This window comes from Netta rufina (genome assembly GCF_964035555.1).
Source record: "Netta rufina genome assembly, chromosome: 7".
In the NCBI taxonomy this organism is placed as follows: domain Eukaryota; kingdom Metazoa; phylum Chordata; class Aves; order Anseriformes; family Anatidae; genus Netta; species Netta rufina.
Genome location: NC_140130.1, coordinates 3002054 through 3022749, shown reverse-complemented (window position 1 = coordinate 3022749; position 20696 = coordinate 3002054). Strand labels below are relative to the sequence as shown.

Genomic DNA, 20696 nt, shown 5'->3' with positions numbered 1-20696 from the left:
CCACTGGAAAAAAAAAAATAAACTTGTGGCATGGCACAGGGACGTTATCAATTCATAGGTAATGTGAAGAATGTTGATAACCTGCCTGTCTAGATTTTATGTCACTGTTTCTTGGTGGTTTTATTTATTTTTTAAGCTTGGCATCAGGCACATCAGTATTAAGTTTGAAGGTTTGTTAGAATTGTAACCACAGAAAGGCTATTACAGATAGTGATATAATCAGATATATGTCAGGTGATATAATAAGTGAAAGATAAAAGAGGAAGGAAGAGGGAATAAATAAATGAAGGCTAGTTGTCAAGGAATGAAAGGAGAGGATTGTGCACATGTTTTGGATGAGTAAAAGGAGGCACGGTCGTGGAATTCTTATGAATATACATTTGGGAAATCTTCAAGGTGAAATGACTATTTCTGAGGCATCTTTCACTTCGTTTTGAAGTATGCAGGTATGGCTAAAGTCAAAGGGCAGTACGCCAAGCAGTGTGTCAAATGACTTAATGCAATTCTCAATGTGCAGTAAGCTCAAGCAGTGTTGATAAGTTGTGTGGTCGGAAACACGGGGAAATCTGAGCAGAAAATGATTTGAGCTGGGTAAATGCATGTGATCAGGAAACTGAAGGTTCAAGCTCCTGACTCTTTGATCTCGAATTTTTCATGGGCACTGTTTGAATTTAAATGTGGTCCCTCTACCATTAAAGTACTAATGAAATGCTTATTTTAGTGTGCAGCTCATACTGTGTCAACATTGTAAACATGATTCTCAGGTTGGTTACGTACGAGTTTTCATTTAATTCGTGTCCTAAATCATCAGAAAACCTCTAAGCAGCCAGAGGAAGCTATAGTTAATTAAGCCACAGATGGTGAGGACTAATGTGGTGTTGACCTTTGTGAGGACTGCAAAATCTACTTAGTCGTTCTCTGTAAAACACTAGCTGAAATGAGTTCCTACTGATCCTAAAAAGATGCCTTTTATGCATTGAAGCCAAATGTAGACACTGTGGCTAAGGAAGGCGCTCTCCCAAGTAAACGTTTGCAGGGTTTACTGCATGATGTGTGTTGAGACTTGGTCTTCAAGGCTTCACTTTAAGCCTTCTTAGTGCCAAAAGCCACAGTTTTTCCAGGGCTGGTTTTCCTGGAATACATATCGTCAGTTCTCCTCCTCTCCTTCACTGAAAAGGAAGGGTTGACAGCCGATGGTGGAGTTTCCACACCTTCCTATATGCAGCACGCAGGCTGCGTGTTTGGGGGGGCGGGTGGCAGTTGTACTTGAATGCGTTCTTGAGGTTTTGTTTCATGCTCTGGGCTTTCACCTCTCAATTTAATGAACTTGTTTCCGCCCCTCAAGGTTATGAAGAGTGACTTTAAAATACAGTTTAAATTGCTGAGGAAACATCTTGGTTTAATAGCACAAGGCTTATTGGAGAGCTAGAGAGCTGCGGAAGTGTTCCCACCACAGACATGTCCGGCTACCCAAAAAGGAAAAGGAGCTTGCAGTCACTCAAGCCTTTCAGAAGGAGCTTTGTGTGCTGCCTGTTGGACAGCATGCAGATTCTGGTCATCCACGGATGCCTGTCAGTATCTCAAACAATATTTTGTTTGTGGATGGGGCTTAAAGGCGAATTCTCTTTGTATTTAGATTTTGACTTGTTTTTTCTGTGAATACTTGCTTTGAAATTCCTGTTTGAGTTTGACTGAAAGGAGTTTAGAAGCACTGTGAGTGATCTGTACTTGTTCACCTGTGACTTTGAATGACACCTTGTGTTTGGCTAAATAAACTCTGAGAATGCTTCTCCAAACAAAGATTTCTGCTTCCTGCCAGGAGCGAGCAGTGGGTCTGGTTGAAGCATTATGGTGTCTTAACCTGATGGTGTGCTCTGTAGCTTCCAACTTGCTCTGCTCTAATGCACCAGAAGAGAGAAGAAGGTATCCTCAGAAAAACACTGGATCACTTACTTATTTGGGAAAATTTCATTCTTTTTGCTCCTTATGACTTCCAGGAGTCCAGCACGTTGCCAGCACCTGAGAATTCTCACTTTAAGAGACTTGAGGCAGATTCAAGTATTCTTCAGATCATTAAGTGGAAAAGTCCATTCCACCAGAAGTGAATTCCTCTGTCGATCTGGAACAAAGGCAAAATAAAATAGCAGCAGAGATCTGTAAGACCTGGCATAGGTTGGCAGACTTCAGGTAGTTGTATTGCTTCGTGTGACTGGCTCCCACAAGGGCAGGAAGAGTTACTCCTACTGTATTTTTCTGGCCCATAAGCCCTTTGTCTTCTCTGCAGTATATCGTCATTCTTGGAGCAGGGACCACTGCTGGATGAAGTATATAAAGAACATTCTACAGTATATTTAAAAAATAAAATTGCAGTCCCATGTATTTGCATTTTGATTTGCATTTCATAAGGGCTTCAAATCAGCGTGAACATCTTTGTGCAGGATATATTCCAAACCTTGTAGAAAAACTAGTCTGAAAGAGGCACCGTATTTATTTTTGCGAATAAAACTCGTTTCAAATGAGGAACATGCTACAGAGGAAAACCCTGCAGGGCATTTAATTCTTCTGTGGGTTAGTCTGTCGATCTTTCCAGTCCAGCCAAGAAGGAAGGGAAAACTGAAAGTCTTAATTGCCAAGGTTTAAGTCAATAGACAAGAGTTGTGTTTTCTTGAACAACATACATGCAGGTTAAGGGAAAAGACTGCGTGCTGCAGGGGAGTCATTTGCTCATCTGCAGTGCTATGACAGAGAGGAGACTGCGAGTCATCAGCCTTCTGCTCGTTGCCCTGTCTGGTTTTGCTGAAGATCGGGGTATGCAGTAAACCCATTTGCTTAAGGCCGTCACCTTATATTATGTAATGGATTTGCTGATTTCTAGACTTTCAAATTTGAGGTTAACGTTGAAAAACCATCAGTCATGGCACGTTTTTTCATAGATGTAGGTAATATATACACAAAAGAAGCATGTTTTGAGATTTCAGGAATCTTTTAAGTATCTTGGCGTTGAGCTTTGCTTGTCAGTTACAATTTTGCTTTGCTATTCTGATTTCCATTGACCAGCACGTAGCATGCTCACATCTAGAAGCAAGACGCTTCCTCTAGTGCGGTGACTGATAACATGTTAAACGTGTATTGTGTGTGCAGGTGCTCAGAAACCTTAGGTTCACTTTGATGTCCTCTGCATAATCCGAGTCATACCTGCGTGCAGTTTGGGTAATGGATCTTCAACCTCTTTAGGGCTCTTTGTAGCTCATTTTTGACATGAGCTCATCCTCTTCCAAGAATGAGGAGAAAAACACAAAGTGGACTTTGCAGTCTCGTTTTCTAAGTGTTCACATGAAGCATTCAATCAAAGGTACCAGTACGTCATGCGTCTGAATAGGGGACAGAACAAAAAAGTATTGTCAGGAGGTTCGCAGTATCCTCAGTGTTAATTTCAAAGAAGGCAAAGACGTTAGGAAGGGTGTGAAATCTAAAAATGAGAACAGCAGCGGTGTATTTTGCCTTCAGAAGCAGGGCTAATCAAAAGTAATGTGTTAGAAGAAAAAGTAAAGGCTCAGAAACTGCATAAAGAACTCAGGGAAGTAGAATATCGTTAGGGTAACGGGTCTGATTTCAGGGTACATGATCACCATGTGCAGTCTTGAAACAAAGATACTGATTTTCTTAGAGGAACTGAAGTGGTTACTGAAAACGTACAAGCTCTGCATGTTATTTGCATTTTTAGGTCAGCCAGACCTCCAGTGTTGCAGTGCCTCAGACCACTGCTTAGCCCTAATGTTTGTGGACCTGAGAGGTGAAACTCTCAGTAGGGGAATCTCCCGCAGCTACTGCGAAAGAGCGCGTGGGAAGGAGGACAGAAGGTTGGTCGCCACCCGGCTCCAGGGCCTGCTGGCCTCCCCTGGCAAAGCATTCCCCCTTTCCAGTGGTGGTGTTACTTCTGTACGCAGGATCAATCCAGAGATGGATTTGCAAAGGAAAATAAAACAGCTAATATAACCATTTCAGGTTCCCCAGGAGAGGAAGCATTTTGCTAGTCTGCTATTCTTGAATAAATTCTGGTGTGGACCCTCTTGTGCCTCTGACAAAGTTAGCAACACGCTTGCCTGGTCGGTGTTTCTAACTTGGTGGTGGAGGCCCCGTTGACTTCCTCCTCACTTTTACTTTGTTCCATGTGACGTGTTATTACAAAGAGCACCGTGACCGTTCCTTTTGCATCTGAGGCTGTATCCTTTTCAAAAGCGCGAGGAAAGACAGTCATTTTCTCTAATAGCCAGAGCATTGATGCACTCTCCGTAATGGAGCACGGCAAATCTTCAAGTGTCAGGAAGTGAATTCTGAATTTGAAATAGACATCCTGTGATCAGGGAGTTAGCAGGAATAATCTCATTCAGATGAATGGAGAGAAATTGCTCATGTCACTCGAGGGCCTGGCAGCAATGCATGATTCTCTGAGTGTTGCTTGTATCTTCATATTCTATGGCTAGAGCTCTTCATAATAAATTGTGAAACATCAAGGAACTTGTTGGAGATCAAGGAAAGAAATTACTTGATCTCAGCTGCAGTACTGATAAAACGTTTTACATTTTGTATGTCGAGAATCACTCTGATTATTTTAGCTGTCTGAATTTCTCTCAGCACAAATGAATGTTCCCGCAGCTCCTGGATTTCCAAGGCCGCCTTCTGCATGAGGAGGCACCAAGCTGCAGTGCAGCTTTATTTCTCCACCACTGCTTGAAAGGCAGAAATAGCAAATCTTCTCTGAAGTTCTGAGAAATAGTTATGCAAAGAGTCCAGCGACGAATGATGATTTAAGCCATGCTTTCAGGGATATGGAATGGATTTTGTACCTAGTTTTCCCTTGCTACAAGGATGATGCTGCTAAATAAGCCTTAATTTCCCAGATTTTGTCTTACTGAAATAGTGAGTGAGAATCCAGGAGAAGTGAGATAAAAATTAAAGCATGCCTTACTTGAAATTACCTAATTAACAAAGGCCTACCTATGGAAAATCAGTAATGCTGTTTGTTTCTCTTGCTATACAGGTATCTCTTATGCTTTATCTCTGTGGGTTTTTCAGTCTGTGTTTATGCTCAATATGTCCATATTAAATTTTTCAAATATGCAAAACAAGGAAAAAAAATTTGACTCATTTAATCATTGCTTAATTCCTTCTGCATACCTGTAAACACTGAAGTCTTTATAGGCTATTTTTAGCTTGTAGTAAGACAGTATTTATGAAAGTGTGATCCTATTAATAGCTTACAAGTCTGGCCACATGCAGGATCTGACATACTGTGTTCCCATGAAATAACTTCTAGCGCTATGTTGCACTGAAAAGTTTTTTTTTTCTGAAGACAACACAGGGATTTATAGGGAATCGGTAAAATTAGCATCAAGCTACTTAATATTGTACTCTAAAATATATTTAGGAAAATAACCAGAAATGTTGCAAGTAAACATAACATATGGTTCTTTTTTTAATCTCTACTTTAGGACGACGTAGACAGTCTAAACCCAGTTCTCAGGGATAACCCGCAGTTACATGAGGAAGTAAAAGCCTGGGTAAAGGAACAAAAGGTTCAGGAGATTTTTATGCAAGGTAATTATTTGGGAAATTGTGTTATTTTTATTCTGTGTTAGCTAGTTTAAGGCCATTAGTTGCGTGGGGCTCTTCCCATAGCGTTTGCGGTATAATGGAGAATATATTTCTAACCTGGTGCTTTGGGAAGTATTTGTTTAAAAGAGAAAACAAGACCATGTAAGAAGCTGTGCATGACTTCTTCAGACTGTACTTAACTTGTTTGATGTCTTAGTGATTACAGGACAGCTGAATATCATTAGTCTTAATGTACATGTTTTATAACACCGGTTGTGAAGAGTATGAAGGGAAACCACACCCTCTTTAGTGTGTGTAAAACTGTTATTTGCGCTGTTAGTGTTACTATTCTGTGTGATAACTTCTCAGCTACCTGTTTGTTTCTGGTTCTTCACAGTTCTGTCACAGGTGAATGCTTTCAGATTGACCCGGCCCCAGTTGAAAATCATCTTTCAAATCAGTTACAATTTTTAACTCAATTCTCATGCTGAAAGGTTGCAGCAAACATGTAGTTTTTACAGCATAGTTACAAGTTACATGAAAATTAGTGTGGATTAGGATACATTATTTTGGTCCAGTCTTGCTAACATTTTAAATATTATATATGTTTGCAGTGTATTCATTAACTTTTTGCAGAACTGACAGCCAGCCTGCTCTATAGAGGCTTTTCTAGCAATGGGAGACAGAAGCTAACCTTTGTGGGTCTGGGCTAAAATCCCTGGCTCAACAGTAAAGCAACTGTGGGACAAAAATGCTTAAGCAGTCACTCTATAAATTAAGATTGGGAAGGGAGCAGTAAATAACCTGGTATTTTAAGGATGGGACTGAGGTTTGCTTGCTGTCAGGTTTCTTAGATAAACTAAGATAAGAAGGCCAAAGGAATATGGTAAGTATAATACTGAAGTTACAGTAACAAAAAAAAACAACCAACCAACAACAACCAAACAAAAATCCCATATCTTCATCTTCCTTGCTGTGGAGCTTTTAATTTGCCTAGATATAATTTTTTTCTTATGGGCCACAGTGAAAAGATGCTGAAGAAGCAATGCACGGAACTGTGTAGATAGGGAGTTGGTACGTCAGTATTAGTCATTTGAGATTTTATCTTAATATCATCAGTTACAATGTGAATTAATAGGCTGAGAATTGCAGCCAAAACTGGACTGGGAGGTGATGTAAAATCAAGTTAGGGTTGTATGGAAAGGAAACTAAGATTAAGCTTGTTCATTGCATTTTATTAGAGTAACGATAAAAAGACAATTAGAACGAGCCCTGTCCACACTGGTACAGAATCAGTACCTCAGCAAAGCCCCGGCCACATCAAAATAGTCATCTGAATGAAACCGCCAACATGTCGTACACAACACTCGCTTGCATCCCATTGTTCCAGGAACTGTATTTTTGTCGTGTGTATGTATATATATATATGTATAAAATGTATGGAACAGACGCTTCGAGTGCACCAAAGTAGGAGTATTTTAGATGAAGACATGAAACAAACGGTGTCCTGACAGACCATCTCTCCTCATCTGCAGAGAAGTTTCCCTTCAGATCCCCTTGCTTACTTCCCATGGCATGGGGTGGCCTGAGGAAAGCCGTGCCCCCATGGGCAGCAGTGTGCCCCCATGGGCAGTGACGTGCCAGCCGCCCCAATGGTGCTGGTCAGCTGGCAGGGACTGCTCTCACCTTCTCCTGGCATGTAGACTGCTCCCAGATGAGGAGGACATGCGTTTTGCACAAACCTTTCAGTGACTTACAGATTTCTGTCTCGTAGTGCTAGCTGCTGTCATCTAGCCACGTAATCCTTCCTTTTTCCTCCCCTCCATTCTCTTTTTCATCACCCTCTCTATCACCATTTTCCTGTTCCCTGCAGCTTGGGCAACATTTTCAGTTCTGGCCTCATCAAACCCCTCTGCTAAGGTTGCTGCCATACTCAGTTACTTCAACTTCCACAGCATTTTTAGTATCCAACCTTTTCTTCATTGGCTCTGATGCTGACCGAAGTCATCTCATATCGGAGTGTGTTCTGCAGCCACATTTTCTATGTGGCCGTTCCACTTTAAACTCGTTTCTGGGAGAGGAGAGTTGGAGAAGAACATTAAAATCTGGTTCCAACTGTTTAGAAAGAAGCACACCAGTTTGAGGAGGGGGTAATTTAGTCGAAACCAGTCCATTTCCTTACAAGAATTGAGACTAAGGAAAAAAAATGGTCCAGGTGACCTTTTCCTTGGATAGCAGTATGCAGCACACTTCAGAGTAGAGACTGGAGGTTTGGCCGGAAAGTAGTTTGTTCCTTGTTTAAAACAAACAACTCCCAAACTTGGCTAAGCTGAAAGCTTTGGGGAAAAATTAAACCAGTTCAAGGAACTTGCTCAGTAAAGTGCCTTTGATTTTTAACGTTTAAAATCTTAGATTTCTTTTTCCGTATTAGGTTTATTGTCACTGCAATCTCTGAGGCTGAATATTTAACAATCCTCGTGAAAGGCTGTGTGTGCCTCGGCCCTGAAGATACTTCCTGATAGTACTGCACATGCTGTTTCAACGATGCGTAGCCGAGCATGATTCAGCCAGGGGCCGGAGACAAAGCCAGGCTTTTCCTGTAATGGCTGCTTGTGGCTGGGCTGGGCTGGGCTGTCCTGTGTCGCATGACCGCAGTTTAATCTTTCCCCTTCCTGACACCCCAGCAGCACTTAAGAAAAGAAAAACACCCAGTTTTTAAAGGCAGATAAAGTCGGTTTTAAAAATAGGTAGGATAAAAACTGGGATGAAGGACAGACACAGATTAGGACAGGGAGTAAGAGGGAAAAAATTGGCACGGGGTCAGTGCAGATGAATACGAGAGAAGCTGGCAGTGGATGGAGGAGGGAGGGATGGAGCTTGTAAACTGAGAAGACTGGGAAAGGACTTGGAAGCCAGTGGCCTGGAATCGTAAATGCTAAAATGAGACAAGAAGCTGGGGAGGGAGGAGAGGCTGGATCTGGTTAAGCAAGAGACCAAGACTGAAAATTGTCGTGCAATTAGCAGGAGGGTGGAAAAGAGGAAGAGCTGGGATCGGAAAAGTAGGAATGGGAACGTTGCATGAAGAGACACGGGCAGAGGTTAACGGAGACTTGTCTGAGTGAGGCAGAGCTTTGGGACAGCTGTGAAAGGCTTGAGACACGGAGAATGCAGTTGGGTCAGACAGAAGTGTGGGAGCTGAGCTGGAGGCATTTTGCACGGGCATTCAGAACAAGGATTGGCGAGAAGCCATCAGGAAATGTGTCCCCACGGGAACCCCGTCTAGTCCGAGAGCAGGAATGTGAGACATAAGCTTTTAGATTCCTGCTCTTTTTCTGCCCATACGTGTCTGTGAGAGGCAGAGACTGCGCTGGTGCTGTGCTGAGCCCTGGCTGTGTAGCTGGCAACGTGCTCTGGGGGCGAGCTGAGTGCAGCAGCTCGGATGGCTTGGCGGGGCTCGAGTTTGCAGCGCTGCAGTGAATGATGTGGATGTGGGTGGAAGAAGGTTGCCGTTGCATGGAGTTTCTGTTCCTCTCAGCTGTTTGAAAACCTAGATAAAGTCTTGCTAAGGTTCCTAAATTCAGCCTCAAGAACACGTAGGAAACGTCTAAATTAGTACTGTCTTGCACTTCAATTGACCTCTTAAATGTTGGCCTCGAAAACAGTCTTCATGATCATGTGCTTTGTTGTGCAGAGTGCAGAAGAGCCCCAGAAGTGTGCACGTGGGTATTTTAGTGGAGAAAGCTGTCACCTGCGAGGTCCCTGCTCTGTTCCAGGTGTTGAAGCTTGCTGGGCAGGGGCCAGCAACACCTCTCATCAGGAAAGACAGGGGAATCCTGTCCTGCCTGTGCAGCCGAGCAGCCGGCAGCCTTTAAAGCTAGGCTTTTCCTAGGTTGACACTGACTGGTTTTACTTCAGTTCCTGTGTGCCTGACCTAGGGTTTGGTTGCGGAAGTAGCGAAAACCACAGCAAACTGAACTCGGTGACGGTGATGCTTGGTCACATGAAGTGCTACATAAACCAAGTGCTGTATAAACACCAAGTGCCATGAAGCTTACAGTCCTGGTGGTCGAGTGAGACACCCAACGTGAATAAAACCGTGGAACTTCAATTTCTGGGTCTTGAAACTAACTCTAAAATGAGGATTGTGTCATACCATCTCATCCCTTCCCCGTGGGATCTTGGAGATGAATTAAACTGATCTTTGTGTGCGTTTTTTTTTTTAGCTCCTGTTTTAAGGCACAGCGACTCCAGAAGTCTTACTAGTGTGTGTATTTCTGAATGTTTTGTGGGGCCATAGCAGGGCTTGGATCGCTCAGCTGCCTTTTGACTGTTGTAATAGAGAGAAGCTCTGTGGTCACTTATGGGAAAGACTTGGCAGATGCAGAGCCTAAACACCAAGATCTAAATTGTTTTGCCAGCAAATCATCTGGGCATGTGACTAGCCTATTAAATAGCTTCTGTATAACCTGCTGCTGCCACTTTCTGCCTTTCAGATTACTTTTGTATGGTTGCTGTTTGTAGGCAGGAATTTTCCCATCATTTGTCATTATGGTTGCAAAAAGATTTAGTTAGATAAGAAAATTGTGTGTTGAAAATGTTGGCATAATTGACCTTAAAGCATACTTAAAATGTACCATTTGCATTTCAAAATGTCTTCCTCAATAAACGTAAAATCCACAGGCAGCGCTGTGCCAGAATAGCTTGTAGCATGCTGTCCATGCCATTCACATCATATGATTGCTATGAAGCTTAAAAACCGAGGAAAACCTATTAATACATTTTTTTGCTGAATTCCTCAACGGCTTTTTTTTTTTATTTCTTCCCCTTCTAAAGGTCCGTACTCCTTAAATGGTTATAGGGTGAGAGTGTACAGACAGGATTCTGCCACCCAGTGGTTCACTGGGATCATTACTCATCATGATCTCTTCACCCGCACTATGGTTGTTATGAATGACCAGGTGAGTTTGACTCTGTGATGCTTGGAAAACAACCTTTAAATAAACCATGCGCTGGGAGCTTTTCCACTTTTTGGTAGTACCCTGGAAAGCACTGAACTTACCGCTTCCATTGGGGCATGTCTGTTATTTCCTCTGCTGAAAATTCAGCTTGACTTTGTGCTGGACTGGCGGTTAATGCCATCCTGAAGCTGAATGTGCAATGATATGATTAATTCCAGCCCTACAGTTTGGCTTTTCTTCCGTTGTCGCTATTAGACGAGCTAAGTCTTTGAAGTAAAGTGGTCTAGTTCTAAGAACTGGTCTTCCCTGTCAGCTCTGTTGAGAATTTCTTCTCTCAATGCTGAAATCCTTTAGTGCTGCAGTAACAATTACTTCTTCCAAGCAGTTGAAATACCCACTTTCCACCATTTATTGAATTAAGCATTTACTGCCACCCTAATTTGCATTTACTATGGTGGGTTTTAGTTGTATTTCTGAAGTTGACATTACAAAAAGAATTAATGCTGGTATTTCTAGTGGCAGTAATTAATTCTGTTTCAGGAGGCCAGAGTAATGACTCAACATTAATATAGTAAATGACCCATCTGCCTTGAAATGACTGACTAAATCATGTGTGACAGTAGAAATTTAAGACTAGTCTCATGCTGAAGTCCATTCTTTCCCTTCATTTGCTCTAATTATTGTCCCCAAATATTAATCCTTTTGCTTTGCAGCATATTGGTTAAAGATCTGTTTAGCATTTTCTTCTTTCTGAAAGATAATCCCTCACTAGTAACACTCTTCTGTTCTTAGAGTTCTCTCTAGTTGTTTTGGTTCCTTTCTTTCAGCAGTTACTTCATTTGGAAGTAATACTGTAGTGTGCTTCTGCAGGAAATTTTCCAAAATGATTGTTTATTTTAATTGCTACTTAGGGATTACCCCCTATGAAGAGCTCAGAATCTTTTAATTTCAAATTTTCAGGTCAGTGTGAGGGAAGGAGCAGTGAAGAAGTGGAATTTAAAAATAAAGAAGGGAAAAAATAAAGTTATCATTACCATGAAATGTAAAGATAACGTTTGCTTTGGTTTTACTCTATTCCCAGCCTTTTGAGAAGGCATTTCAGTTCTGCTTGTCAGGATTAAGTAGTCTTTTCTCTAATTAATCTTGAGCACACAACGTAGGCTGGTGAATACTGATACAGAAAGTATAGATTGGATATGTCTGAGCATATGCTGATGGTTATTATTTTTTTCCCCTTTTTTCAATAACCAGGTGTTAGAACCTCAGAATGTTGATCCTTCTATGGTTCAGATGACCTTTCTAGATGATGTTGTTCACTCTTTGTTGAAAGGTGAAAATATTGGCATCACTTCACGCCGGCGGTCTCGTTCCAACCAGAACAGCAACACAGTTCACGTAGATACATTTATCTTTTTACCTAAATACTTTTGTATATTGTGAATATTAAAAATACCTGTTTAAAGTTGCTGCTTAAAGTTGTATTCAAGTCTATTAATCACAAAACTATTTTTAGGGTCATTATACACGTGCACAAGCAAATAGTCCCAGACCAGCAATGAATTCCCAAACTGCAGCACCAAAACAGAATTCTCACCAGCACCAGCAGCAGAGGAACACTCGGCCAAATAAGAGGAAAGGCTCAGATAGCAGCATGCCTGATGAAGAGAAGATGAAGGAAGAAAGATATGATTACATAGGTCGAGGAGGTAAGAACGGTTACTGGAAAGGGAGGGAGAGCTGCTTAAAACAGTGCTAGCCTGAAAATGTGACAGACATGTTCTTGTCTTTTACAGAAAACCCCAAAAACAAAAATAAACATTTCCTTAGTAAAAGAAGAAAACCTGAAGAGGATGAAAAGAAATTAAATATGAAGAGACTGCGGACAGACAATATCTCAGATTACTCTGAGAGCAGTGACTCAGAAATTTCAAATAAAAGATTAACAGATTCGTCCTCAGAGCAAAATTCAGAGAATGAGTTAAAAAGCAAGAACACTTCAAAGATAAATGGAGAAGAAGGAAAATCCCAAACTGTTGAGGGAGCAGAGCAGACACTAACAGATAGGCGGTCTCCGTGGGATGAAACACAGGAAGATAAAACACGTGAAGAGACGGAAAGACTGAAGTCATCCATCTTGGATCAGCAGGAAAAGCCTTCACTCCATGCGGCAGAGCAGCCAACACCTTATGAGCAGAATTCCAAGGATCCACATGTTCAAGAGTGCAATGCAGAAAAACATCATGCTGCGGAATTAAAAAATGAGCAGTTTGTACCCAGACCTCCTACTCCGAAATGTGTTGTTGATATAACTAACGAAAACAAGTCTGAAAAGGAGAGCCAGGATAATGCTGCAAGTACCTTTGGTTTGCAAACGGTTCAGAAAATAGAATCGCACAGTAGTGATCTAAAACAGCAGTTTGCAGCTGCAAATTTCCTTGAAGCACGAAAACAGGATGCTGATCAAAGTTGGGTTAGCTGTGTTGTTAACAAAATGGATTTGATACAACCTGGGGTTGTGAAAGCATTACCGGTAAATGAACATTTAAATCCTGAAAAGGAAAAAGTGCAGTATGGCTCGTATATGTCTTCGTTAAATGTAGCTTCTCTAGCAGAAGAGAGTAAACTGCGTAAACAAAGTCCAGTCCCTGATTCTGTGAAGTCCAAACCTAGTGCTTCAGTTGATCATCCTAAAACAAAGTCACCTGATGTTAAGCCTAAATTCACCCAATCTTCTGATACTGTGAAGTCTAAGGTTAGTTCCCAAAACAGCCATACTACTGGAGTAACAAGGTCAGCCAATAAAACTGATCATGATTTGCCTAGGTCTAGTTTTCATCCAGTTCCAGCTAGAGTTAGTGCTCTAGAAGCTACTAAAAGTCCTCTTATCATTGACAAGAATGAACATTTCACGGTGTACAGGGACCCCACTCTGATTGGACAAGAAACAGGAACTAATCACATTTCACCTTATTTGCATCAGCATAATTATCCTCTGCATTCCTCATCCCACCGAGCCTGTTTAAATCCAAACGCTCATCATCCTGCATTAACTGGTTCATCCCATCTGCTAGCTGGGTCTTCAACTCAGACTCCCTTGTCCGCTATTAACACTCACCCCCTTAGTAGCGCACCTCACCATTCTGTTCATCACCCTCATCTACTTCCTGCAGTGTTACCCGGAGTGCCTGCTGCCTCCTTGCTGGGTGGCCACCCGCGACTAGAGACTGCTCATGCTAGCAGCCTAAGCCATTTGGCATTAGCACACCAGCAGCAGCAACAGATGTTACAACACCAGTCTCCACATCTTCTCGGACAAGCTCATCCTTCTGCTTCCTATAATCAGCTAGGGCTTTATCCAATTATTTGGCAGTATCCAAACGGAACACATGCTTACTCAGGACTCGGTCTGCCCTCCTCGAAATGGGTCCACCCGGAAACTCCTGTTAACGCGGAGGCTTCCTTGAGAAGGGTAAGTTGTGCTGATTTCTCGAGTACGTGTCTCGCTGAGGCTGGTCTTTTCCAGGAGCAATTTTCTAGGTACAGGCTCAGCAGTTTGGGGCACGCCAAGCGCGTCACCAAGCGTGCGGTGAGGGAGGTGGTTGGGAGTAGACGTAGAACCAGAAGTGGCGATCCAGTGGTACCCTTTGTTTCACAGTGCCACGAGTAGGGAGTTCTCCGGACGTTGATTTCCAACATATTTTCAAGTAAGATGAAATGTTTGGTTTTAGTTCATGACCAGGTGAGGTCAGCCAGTGTATTTGGGACCTAAGGTCCTCGGGGTGAATGTTTGCCATCTTAAATTATGGAAACCCTTAGGTGAGGTGAGTGCTGGAAGAGGTACAGCAGTTGTCTGCTTAGTGAAATTTTGTGTGTGTTTGCAGGATAATGGGGAAGGCTGGGACTGAAGGAGTCCTAAACCAAGTGGGAAATTCTGAGGAGAAAAACTCTAGCATATATAAATCTTATGTGCTCATTTCTCTTGTCCTTACACATCTGTCTGTGTAGCCTCTGTTGGAACATCCCTTTCTCCCTCTCTGTTCCTGTTTACACACATCTTTGCCTTCTCATCTGCTTTCTACTCCTCTGTATTCGAGTCAGGGAGATTCCTCTGTCTCTGCACTGTGTACAACTGTTGAAGCCCCAGGAGAAATCAGTTGTTTTTCAGCATAGTGCCCAGTGCCGTGGTGTTGGTTGGCAGGCAGACACGGCAATTACAGAAAAACTTCTCTCAGCTCCTGCAGGCTTGGGATACAGCTTGCTCATTGCAGGCACCTTGTAGGAATAGCCTAAGATGAAGCATATGTAGCACAGACAGAAACTTTGGAGGGCTTTGCTGCCAACTTCCATGAAACCTCCCCTAAGCATGTGCATACTGATTTTAGAGGCTTAAACTTGGCCAAATTTGGGCAGATTTTCACAGGGACCACAAAAGGCATGTCGCTGACAGTGGTCCTTCTGCCAAATTGTAAGCCTTTGCGTCAAAGCTGGGAGTTTCTGAATGGTTATAAAGATTTTTTTTTTCTTCTCCATCATGGGGAAAACTATTCTTCCCCAGCCTCGTTCTTGAGAAAAGCCAAACCATTGTGGCTGAGTCTTTCCCAAACACTCAGTTTGAGTTGGCCTTGTAATACGGAGTCAGTTTGATCTAAAATGTGATAAAGTCAAATGCAGCAGGGAAGAAAAGCCTTAAGACAAAACTATAGATGGGTTTCTTGCTTCATGTTGCTACTCGCTCCACCCCCTACTGAGGTCCATTTTGCAGAACGTAGGATAGACTCGGTTTTCGCTTTGGTTGCCTGAAGTATGCAGCCATGCATACCGAGGCACGTAGCTTTTTAATTATGTTGATATGTGGCAATTGTCTTGTGGTGACTTGTCTTCTGGCTCTGGCACTGGAGGCCTTTTTTAAATACGTCTTAAAACCCCAGGATGGGCGTTTCCAGAAAGAGTTTGCATGGCTGCTGTGATCGTAGACAGGAATCCGTGTTTCAGCTGTAGCAAAAGCAGCAGCCACCCTCGGCTCGGGGCCGAGCCGTGCTGAGCTGCTGGAGGAAGCGTGCCCCAACCCCACCTTGGCCCAGTGGCTGCAGGGGACTGGGGCAGCTCCTGGCTTTGGGCTGGGCCGTGGATGGCTGCAGGTGGAGTCATGGGGCTGTTTGGGCAACATTTGGTGCCCAAGCAGCTGTTCCCCAGCTCCTCTAGGGAGAAGGTGATGGGTCTTTTTTGCATAATACTTTAATGCAGCTTACAGGCTATTCGTGGGAACTCGCCGCAGCGTGGGAACTCCTGGCCTAGCAAATGTGTGCACTAAAACTGTTAGCACAAAACCCAAGCGGTTTCTTTAAATATTCAGAAGTCTAGAAATGAGAACTTCAAAGTTGTAGCACCTGCAGATCCATTTTGTATTGTGTGCATGTGCCATGAGAGCTTTTTGCTGCTCTTCTACTGCAGCATTTCTCATCTGGGATGTACTGGTGAGGAGCAGAGGAGGGAAGAAGCGCTGGGCAATAACAGGAATTAGGGGTGGATTGGCACTGAGAGGCTTTGGGGTGTAAGTGGGAGTTCTGCTTTTTCTTGTCCCCACCCTTTCTTCCATGCCTGTTCCTAGCACTTGACCAGCACTCCCCAGCAGAGTGCCCTCCCTTTCAGCCCAGACCACGAGCCAGCACCTATTTCTCCTAAGCAAGCCTCAAACAGGAGAGGGAAGGGGGAAAGAGCCTGAGAACTGCTCATGGGTCTCTTCTGCAGAGCTATTCTACAAGTTTCAGAGAAAATGCCCAAGTAGAAGCTTATTTGCGTTGCCAGGCTTTTATGTATTTAGGTGTACAGTACAAAATGGTGCATTCTGTGCTTTTGCCATACTGCAAAGTTTGGCACATATGTACCTGTATGATATTAATAGTGTGCTGATCATGAAATTACCCTATACAAACACCTGGCAACATAAAGCAGATTAATTAGGATTATCATTCTTAATTTTGGTTGGGAGTAGGAGAGGAACCAACTGGGAAGGAGATGTTTGTGTCCCTTATATTGAGACTTGCTACCTACGTGGAGATTGTTTTCCAGAACTAATAAACTGTATTTTTCCTTTAAAAGAAGTACTTCTTGCAAGTCATTGAACAGCTAATGGTCTTTTTTATTAGTAACTGAAGTAAAGTACCATCAGACTGTCATTGGTTTGGTAGTTGTGACGAAGTACCTTGAGATCCCATTCTAGTAATTGACAATTCATACTGAATACTTAAATAGGAAACTGTTTTAGGAATGCTTCTGAAATATGTAATTTATTTTGTATGCTGTAAGCCTAGAGGGAAGTATAATCAGATGTTCCAGGTGATTAGAAAGTGATTTAAAATAATAAATTGTGTTTACTGTATTTGATTTGATGCTAAAATAAATTACTTCACTCTGCTCATTGGTAGGACATGGTGCAGTACCTCTTGTGGTGCTGTGCTGAAGGTCCCATGATTATGTTGAAATCTGATGTTTTCTGTGTTGGTGTTAACAGAATACTCCCAGCCCGTGGTTACACCAGCCCACCCCTGTGACCTCAGCTGACAGCCTTGGATTACTGAGTCACATTCCTGTGCGACCGTCCAGTGCAGATCCCCTTCGACCTCTCAAACTGGCAGCGCATTCTAGCCCACCGTTGTCCAAAAGTATAGTAGAGCATCACAAAGAGTAAGTGCACGGTTATTCCAACTCAGACTCGCAGGATGGGCTTGGCAGGGACCTCTGGAGGCCATCTGGGCCAACCACTGCTCGAGCAGGGCCAACGAGAGCAGGGTCCAGGGTCATGTCCAGGTGGCTTTTGACCATCCCCAAGGAGATTCCACAACCGCTCTGGGCAGCCTGTGCCAGCGCTCGGTCACCCGCACAGCACAGAAGTGCTTCAGGTGTTCGGACAGAACCTCTTGTGTGCCTGTCGCCTCATGTCCTGGCACTGGGCACCACTCAAACGAGCCTGGCTCTGTCCTCATGGCACCTTCAGGTGTATACAGACACTGATAAGGTCCCCCCGAGCCTCCTCTTCTCCACGCTGAACAGTCCCAACTCTGTGCATGGTGTAAACAGAGTGCAGTCCAAGAGGGTGTATTTCAGCCCCTGACGTTGTCTTCTAGCTGCATTTTAGTTTATTTGCAAACGTGGGTGCCTGTGATAGGGAAAAGCTTGTCAGTGTGCTGCAAAACAGACTCTGCCCTGTTGACTTTGAATGGTACTTGGGTTCCTGAGTCATCTGAAGACTTTTGAAAATTGTGCCTAATATAAAGAAAAGTTTATTTTGTGTTAATAGATAACTTTGTTCAGAGCATGGGAAGAAAGGTCTTCTGTGTAGCTTGTTGTGGAACATTCAAACTAAACTGTGTAACCTTTTTCAAACAGAGAGCTGGAGAGGAAAGCATTTATCGAACCTTTACGTTCCGTTACAACTGCACCAATAAAGACAGAGCTGGAGCAAAGCAGAACACAGACAGCAAAGGAGAGCCATATGCAGAGACATTTTGCAGATCCAATGTTGAACCAGCTGCCAAGGCCACCGCAGGAGACGGGGGAGCGACTGAGCAAATACAAAGAAGAACATAGACGGATACTCCAAGAAAGTATTGAAGTTGCTCCTTTCACAGCTAAAATAAAGGCACTGGAGGGGGAGAGGGAGAACTACTCTAGGGTAACATCCTTATCCTCGAGTCCCAAAAGCCATTCAGTAAAATATGAGAAAGATGCAGAACGCTCTGTGTCAGAACTGTATAAAATGAAGCATTCGGTCCCACAGAGCTTGCCGCAGAGTAACTATTTCACCACCTTGTCTAACAGCGTAGTAAATGAACCACCGAGATCATACCCGTCCAAGGAAGCTTCAAGTGCGTATGTTGAGAAGCAGACTAATTGTCCTTCAACAGCAGCTAGTTCCCAGTCTCTTCCTTCTTACATTTCTTCTCTTTCAAAACCTCCCCCTTTAATTAAGCACCAACCTGAGAGCGACAGCTCTGCAAGCAAGATATCTGAGCAGCTTTCACAGTCAGTGCAGTCTCACTCAGTCAATTCTTTCAGAAATGACAGCAGAAGCCCTACTCAGCTGTCAGTCTCATCTTCAAATACACTCCGGAGTATGCCTGCCTTGCACAGAGCCCCTGTGTTTCACCCCCCTGTGCACCAGAACCTGGAGAAGAAGGAAAGCAGCTACAGCAGCCTTTCGCCTCCCACCCTGACCCCTGTTCAACCCGTTAATGCCGGTGGTGGTAAAATACAGGAATTGCAGAAACCACCGACTTTAGTCCCTGAACCTAAGGAAGCTCAGACTGTTTACAAGAGCGCTTCTGAACAGAATTTATCTGAAATGTGGAAGTCTAACAACGCCCCAAATAATGAAAAAGTGGACTGGCATGTTGAAAGAATGAGCGGAAAGTCGCAGTCCGCCACGGCATCTGTTATTGTGCGTCCTCCTTCTAGCACGAAATATGATAGCGTAGCCGTAATGCAGTCAGCTTCCAAAGATCGAGCCAGTGAGAGATCTTCAGCTGTGACAAATCAAGCAGATTGCCTGAAAACAGCGGAAGCCAGAGAGACTGGAAGAATCATTCTGCCAAATATGAACTCAGACAGTGCTCGCACACAGTATGAAAAGAAATTTCCAGCTGTCTCGCAAGGCAGCGTTCCTCGTTCTGTCACCCCTACCACAACTATGATCTGCAGTACTAAAACGGATGTAACCGCATCGGCGGCTACGACTACCAGCGTGTCAAGCTGGGGCAGCTCCGAAGTGACTTACTCCTTATCGAACACGGTCCTGGCCTGCGCACCGCTGGAGTGTGCTGCCTCGAGAGCGGCGAGTCAGGCGGCGGCACAGGCCCAGGAATGCAAGGTCAGCGCCCCGGCGCCGGCTACGCCTGCCCCTGGCAAGACCGGCAGCGCTGCTCAGCCCGGCTCGGGATTCTCCACCTCCAGCGACTTCGTCCATTTGAAAAAGCACAAGGCAGCGTTGGCTGCGGCTCAGTTTAAAAGTAGTAACACCAGTGAGACAGAGGCCAACTCTGTGAAAAATCAGACATTTTCAACCTCTCTCCCCCTAGACAGTGCTATCGTCTGCAATACAATAAACAAAGCAAACTCTGTAGGCAGTGGGCAAACTTCCCAGACAAGTCAGCCAAACTACCACACTAAACTGAAAAAGGCTTGGCTAACAAGGCATTCAGAGGAAGATAAAAACACTAATAAAAAGGAGAATTCAGGGAACAGTGTTTCAGAAATTATTAAGCCATGTACTGTCAATTTAATAGCTTCTACATCAAATGATTTGCAAAATAACATAGATAGTAAAATCTTGGCAGATAAGTTTGTGAAGGAAGATAAGCACCCTAGGAGAAAAGCAAAACGAACTTACGAGTCTGGCTCTGAAAGTGGAGACTCTGATGAAAGTGAGAGCAAGTCAGAGCAAAGGACTAAACGGCAGCCCAAGCCAACTTACAAAAAGAAACAAAATGATTTGCAGAAAAAAAAGGGTGATACGGAGGAAGAAGTAAAACCGAATGGTGTTCTTAGCCGGAGTGCCAAAGAAAAAAGCAAGCTGAAGTTACAGAGCAGCAGTAACAGCAGTGAGTATATTAATCTGATTTGGAAAAGACAAACTAATGTGAACTCCAGCAGCGTTAATCCTGGAGGGTTTGTGCACGCTATGTGCAATAGCTGGGAAAAGATTTCAAGAGCATGCTTGTGAAAAAGCCTGGATCCAGATTTATCGGTCTTGAGGTCCTCTGAAATATCTTGGGTTAAGAAATTGAGCATTCTGTGTATATGTGTACAAACTGGTTCTCGGCCTAAAAATAGGCAGCAAACAAACTGGTTTATGCTGTCCATCGTAATTCACCAGACTAGCGCAGAGAGTTATGTTACTTGTACTGATTTTTTTTTTTTTTTAAAGTCTAGTGCATTTATTTTTAGAGTGCTACAGGGGGAGAGGTTCTCTATTGTTGAACTTGAATTCATCCTTTGATCAGAAAGCCAAAGGCAGTTCCTTGAGAGCCTGATGCCGCTCTGCTACAATTTGGTTAATTTAATGAAAGGTTTGAGGGAGAGTCATTTCACACTCTCGACTAGCGTGTGTATTATATGGTGTTAACATCCCTCTTGTTTAAGGAAATT

At 43.3% G+C, this 20696-nt stretch overlaps 1 protein-coding gene across 4 annotated transcripts in view; it reads left to right on the top strand.

The window, feature by feature from the left end:
* JMJD1C (jumonji domain containing 1C) overlaps window positions 1–20696 on the top strand; it is a 153195-nt gene that overhangs the window by 108719 nt on the left and 23780 nt on the right. For 3 of the 4 annotated variants that reach the window (XM_084290058.1, XM_084290057.1, XM_084290059.1), the window contains 7 exons: window positions 5493–5598; window positions 10429–10553; window positions 11805–11948; window positions 12067–12259; window positions 12347–14022; window positions 17065–17237; window positions 17940–20149. In XM_084290058.1, coding sequence (XP_084146184.1) covers window positions 5493–5598; window positions 10429–10553; window positions 11805–11948; window positions 12067–12259; window positions 12347–14022; window positions 17065–17237; window positions 17940–20149 — 4627 coding nt within the window. The remainder of the gene's footprint in view (window positions 1–5492; window positions 5599–10428; window positions 10554–11804; window positions 11949–12066; window positions 12260–12346; window positions 14023–17064; window positions 17238–17939; window positions 20150–20696) is intronic. The other variant, XM_084290060.1, reaches the window with a different exon arrangement.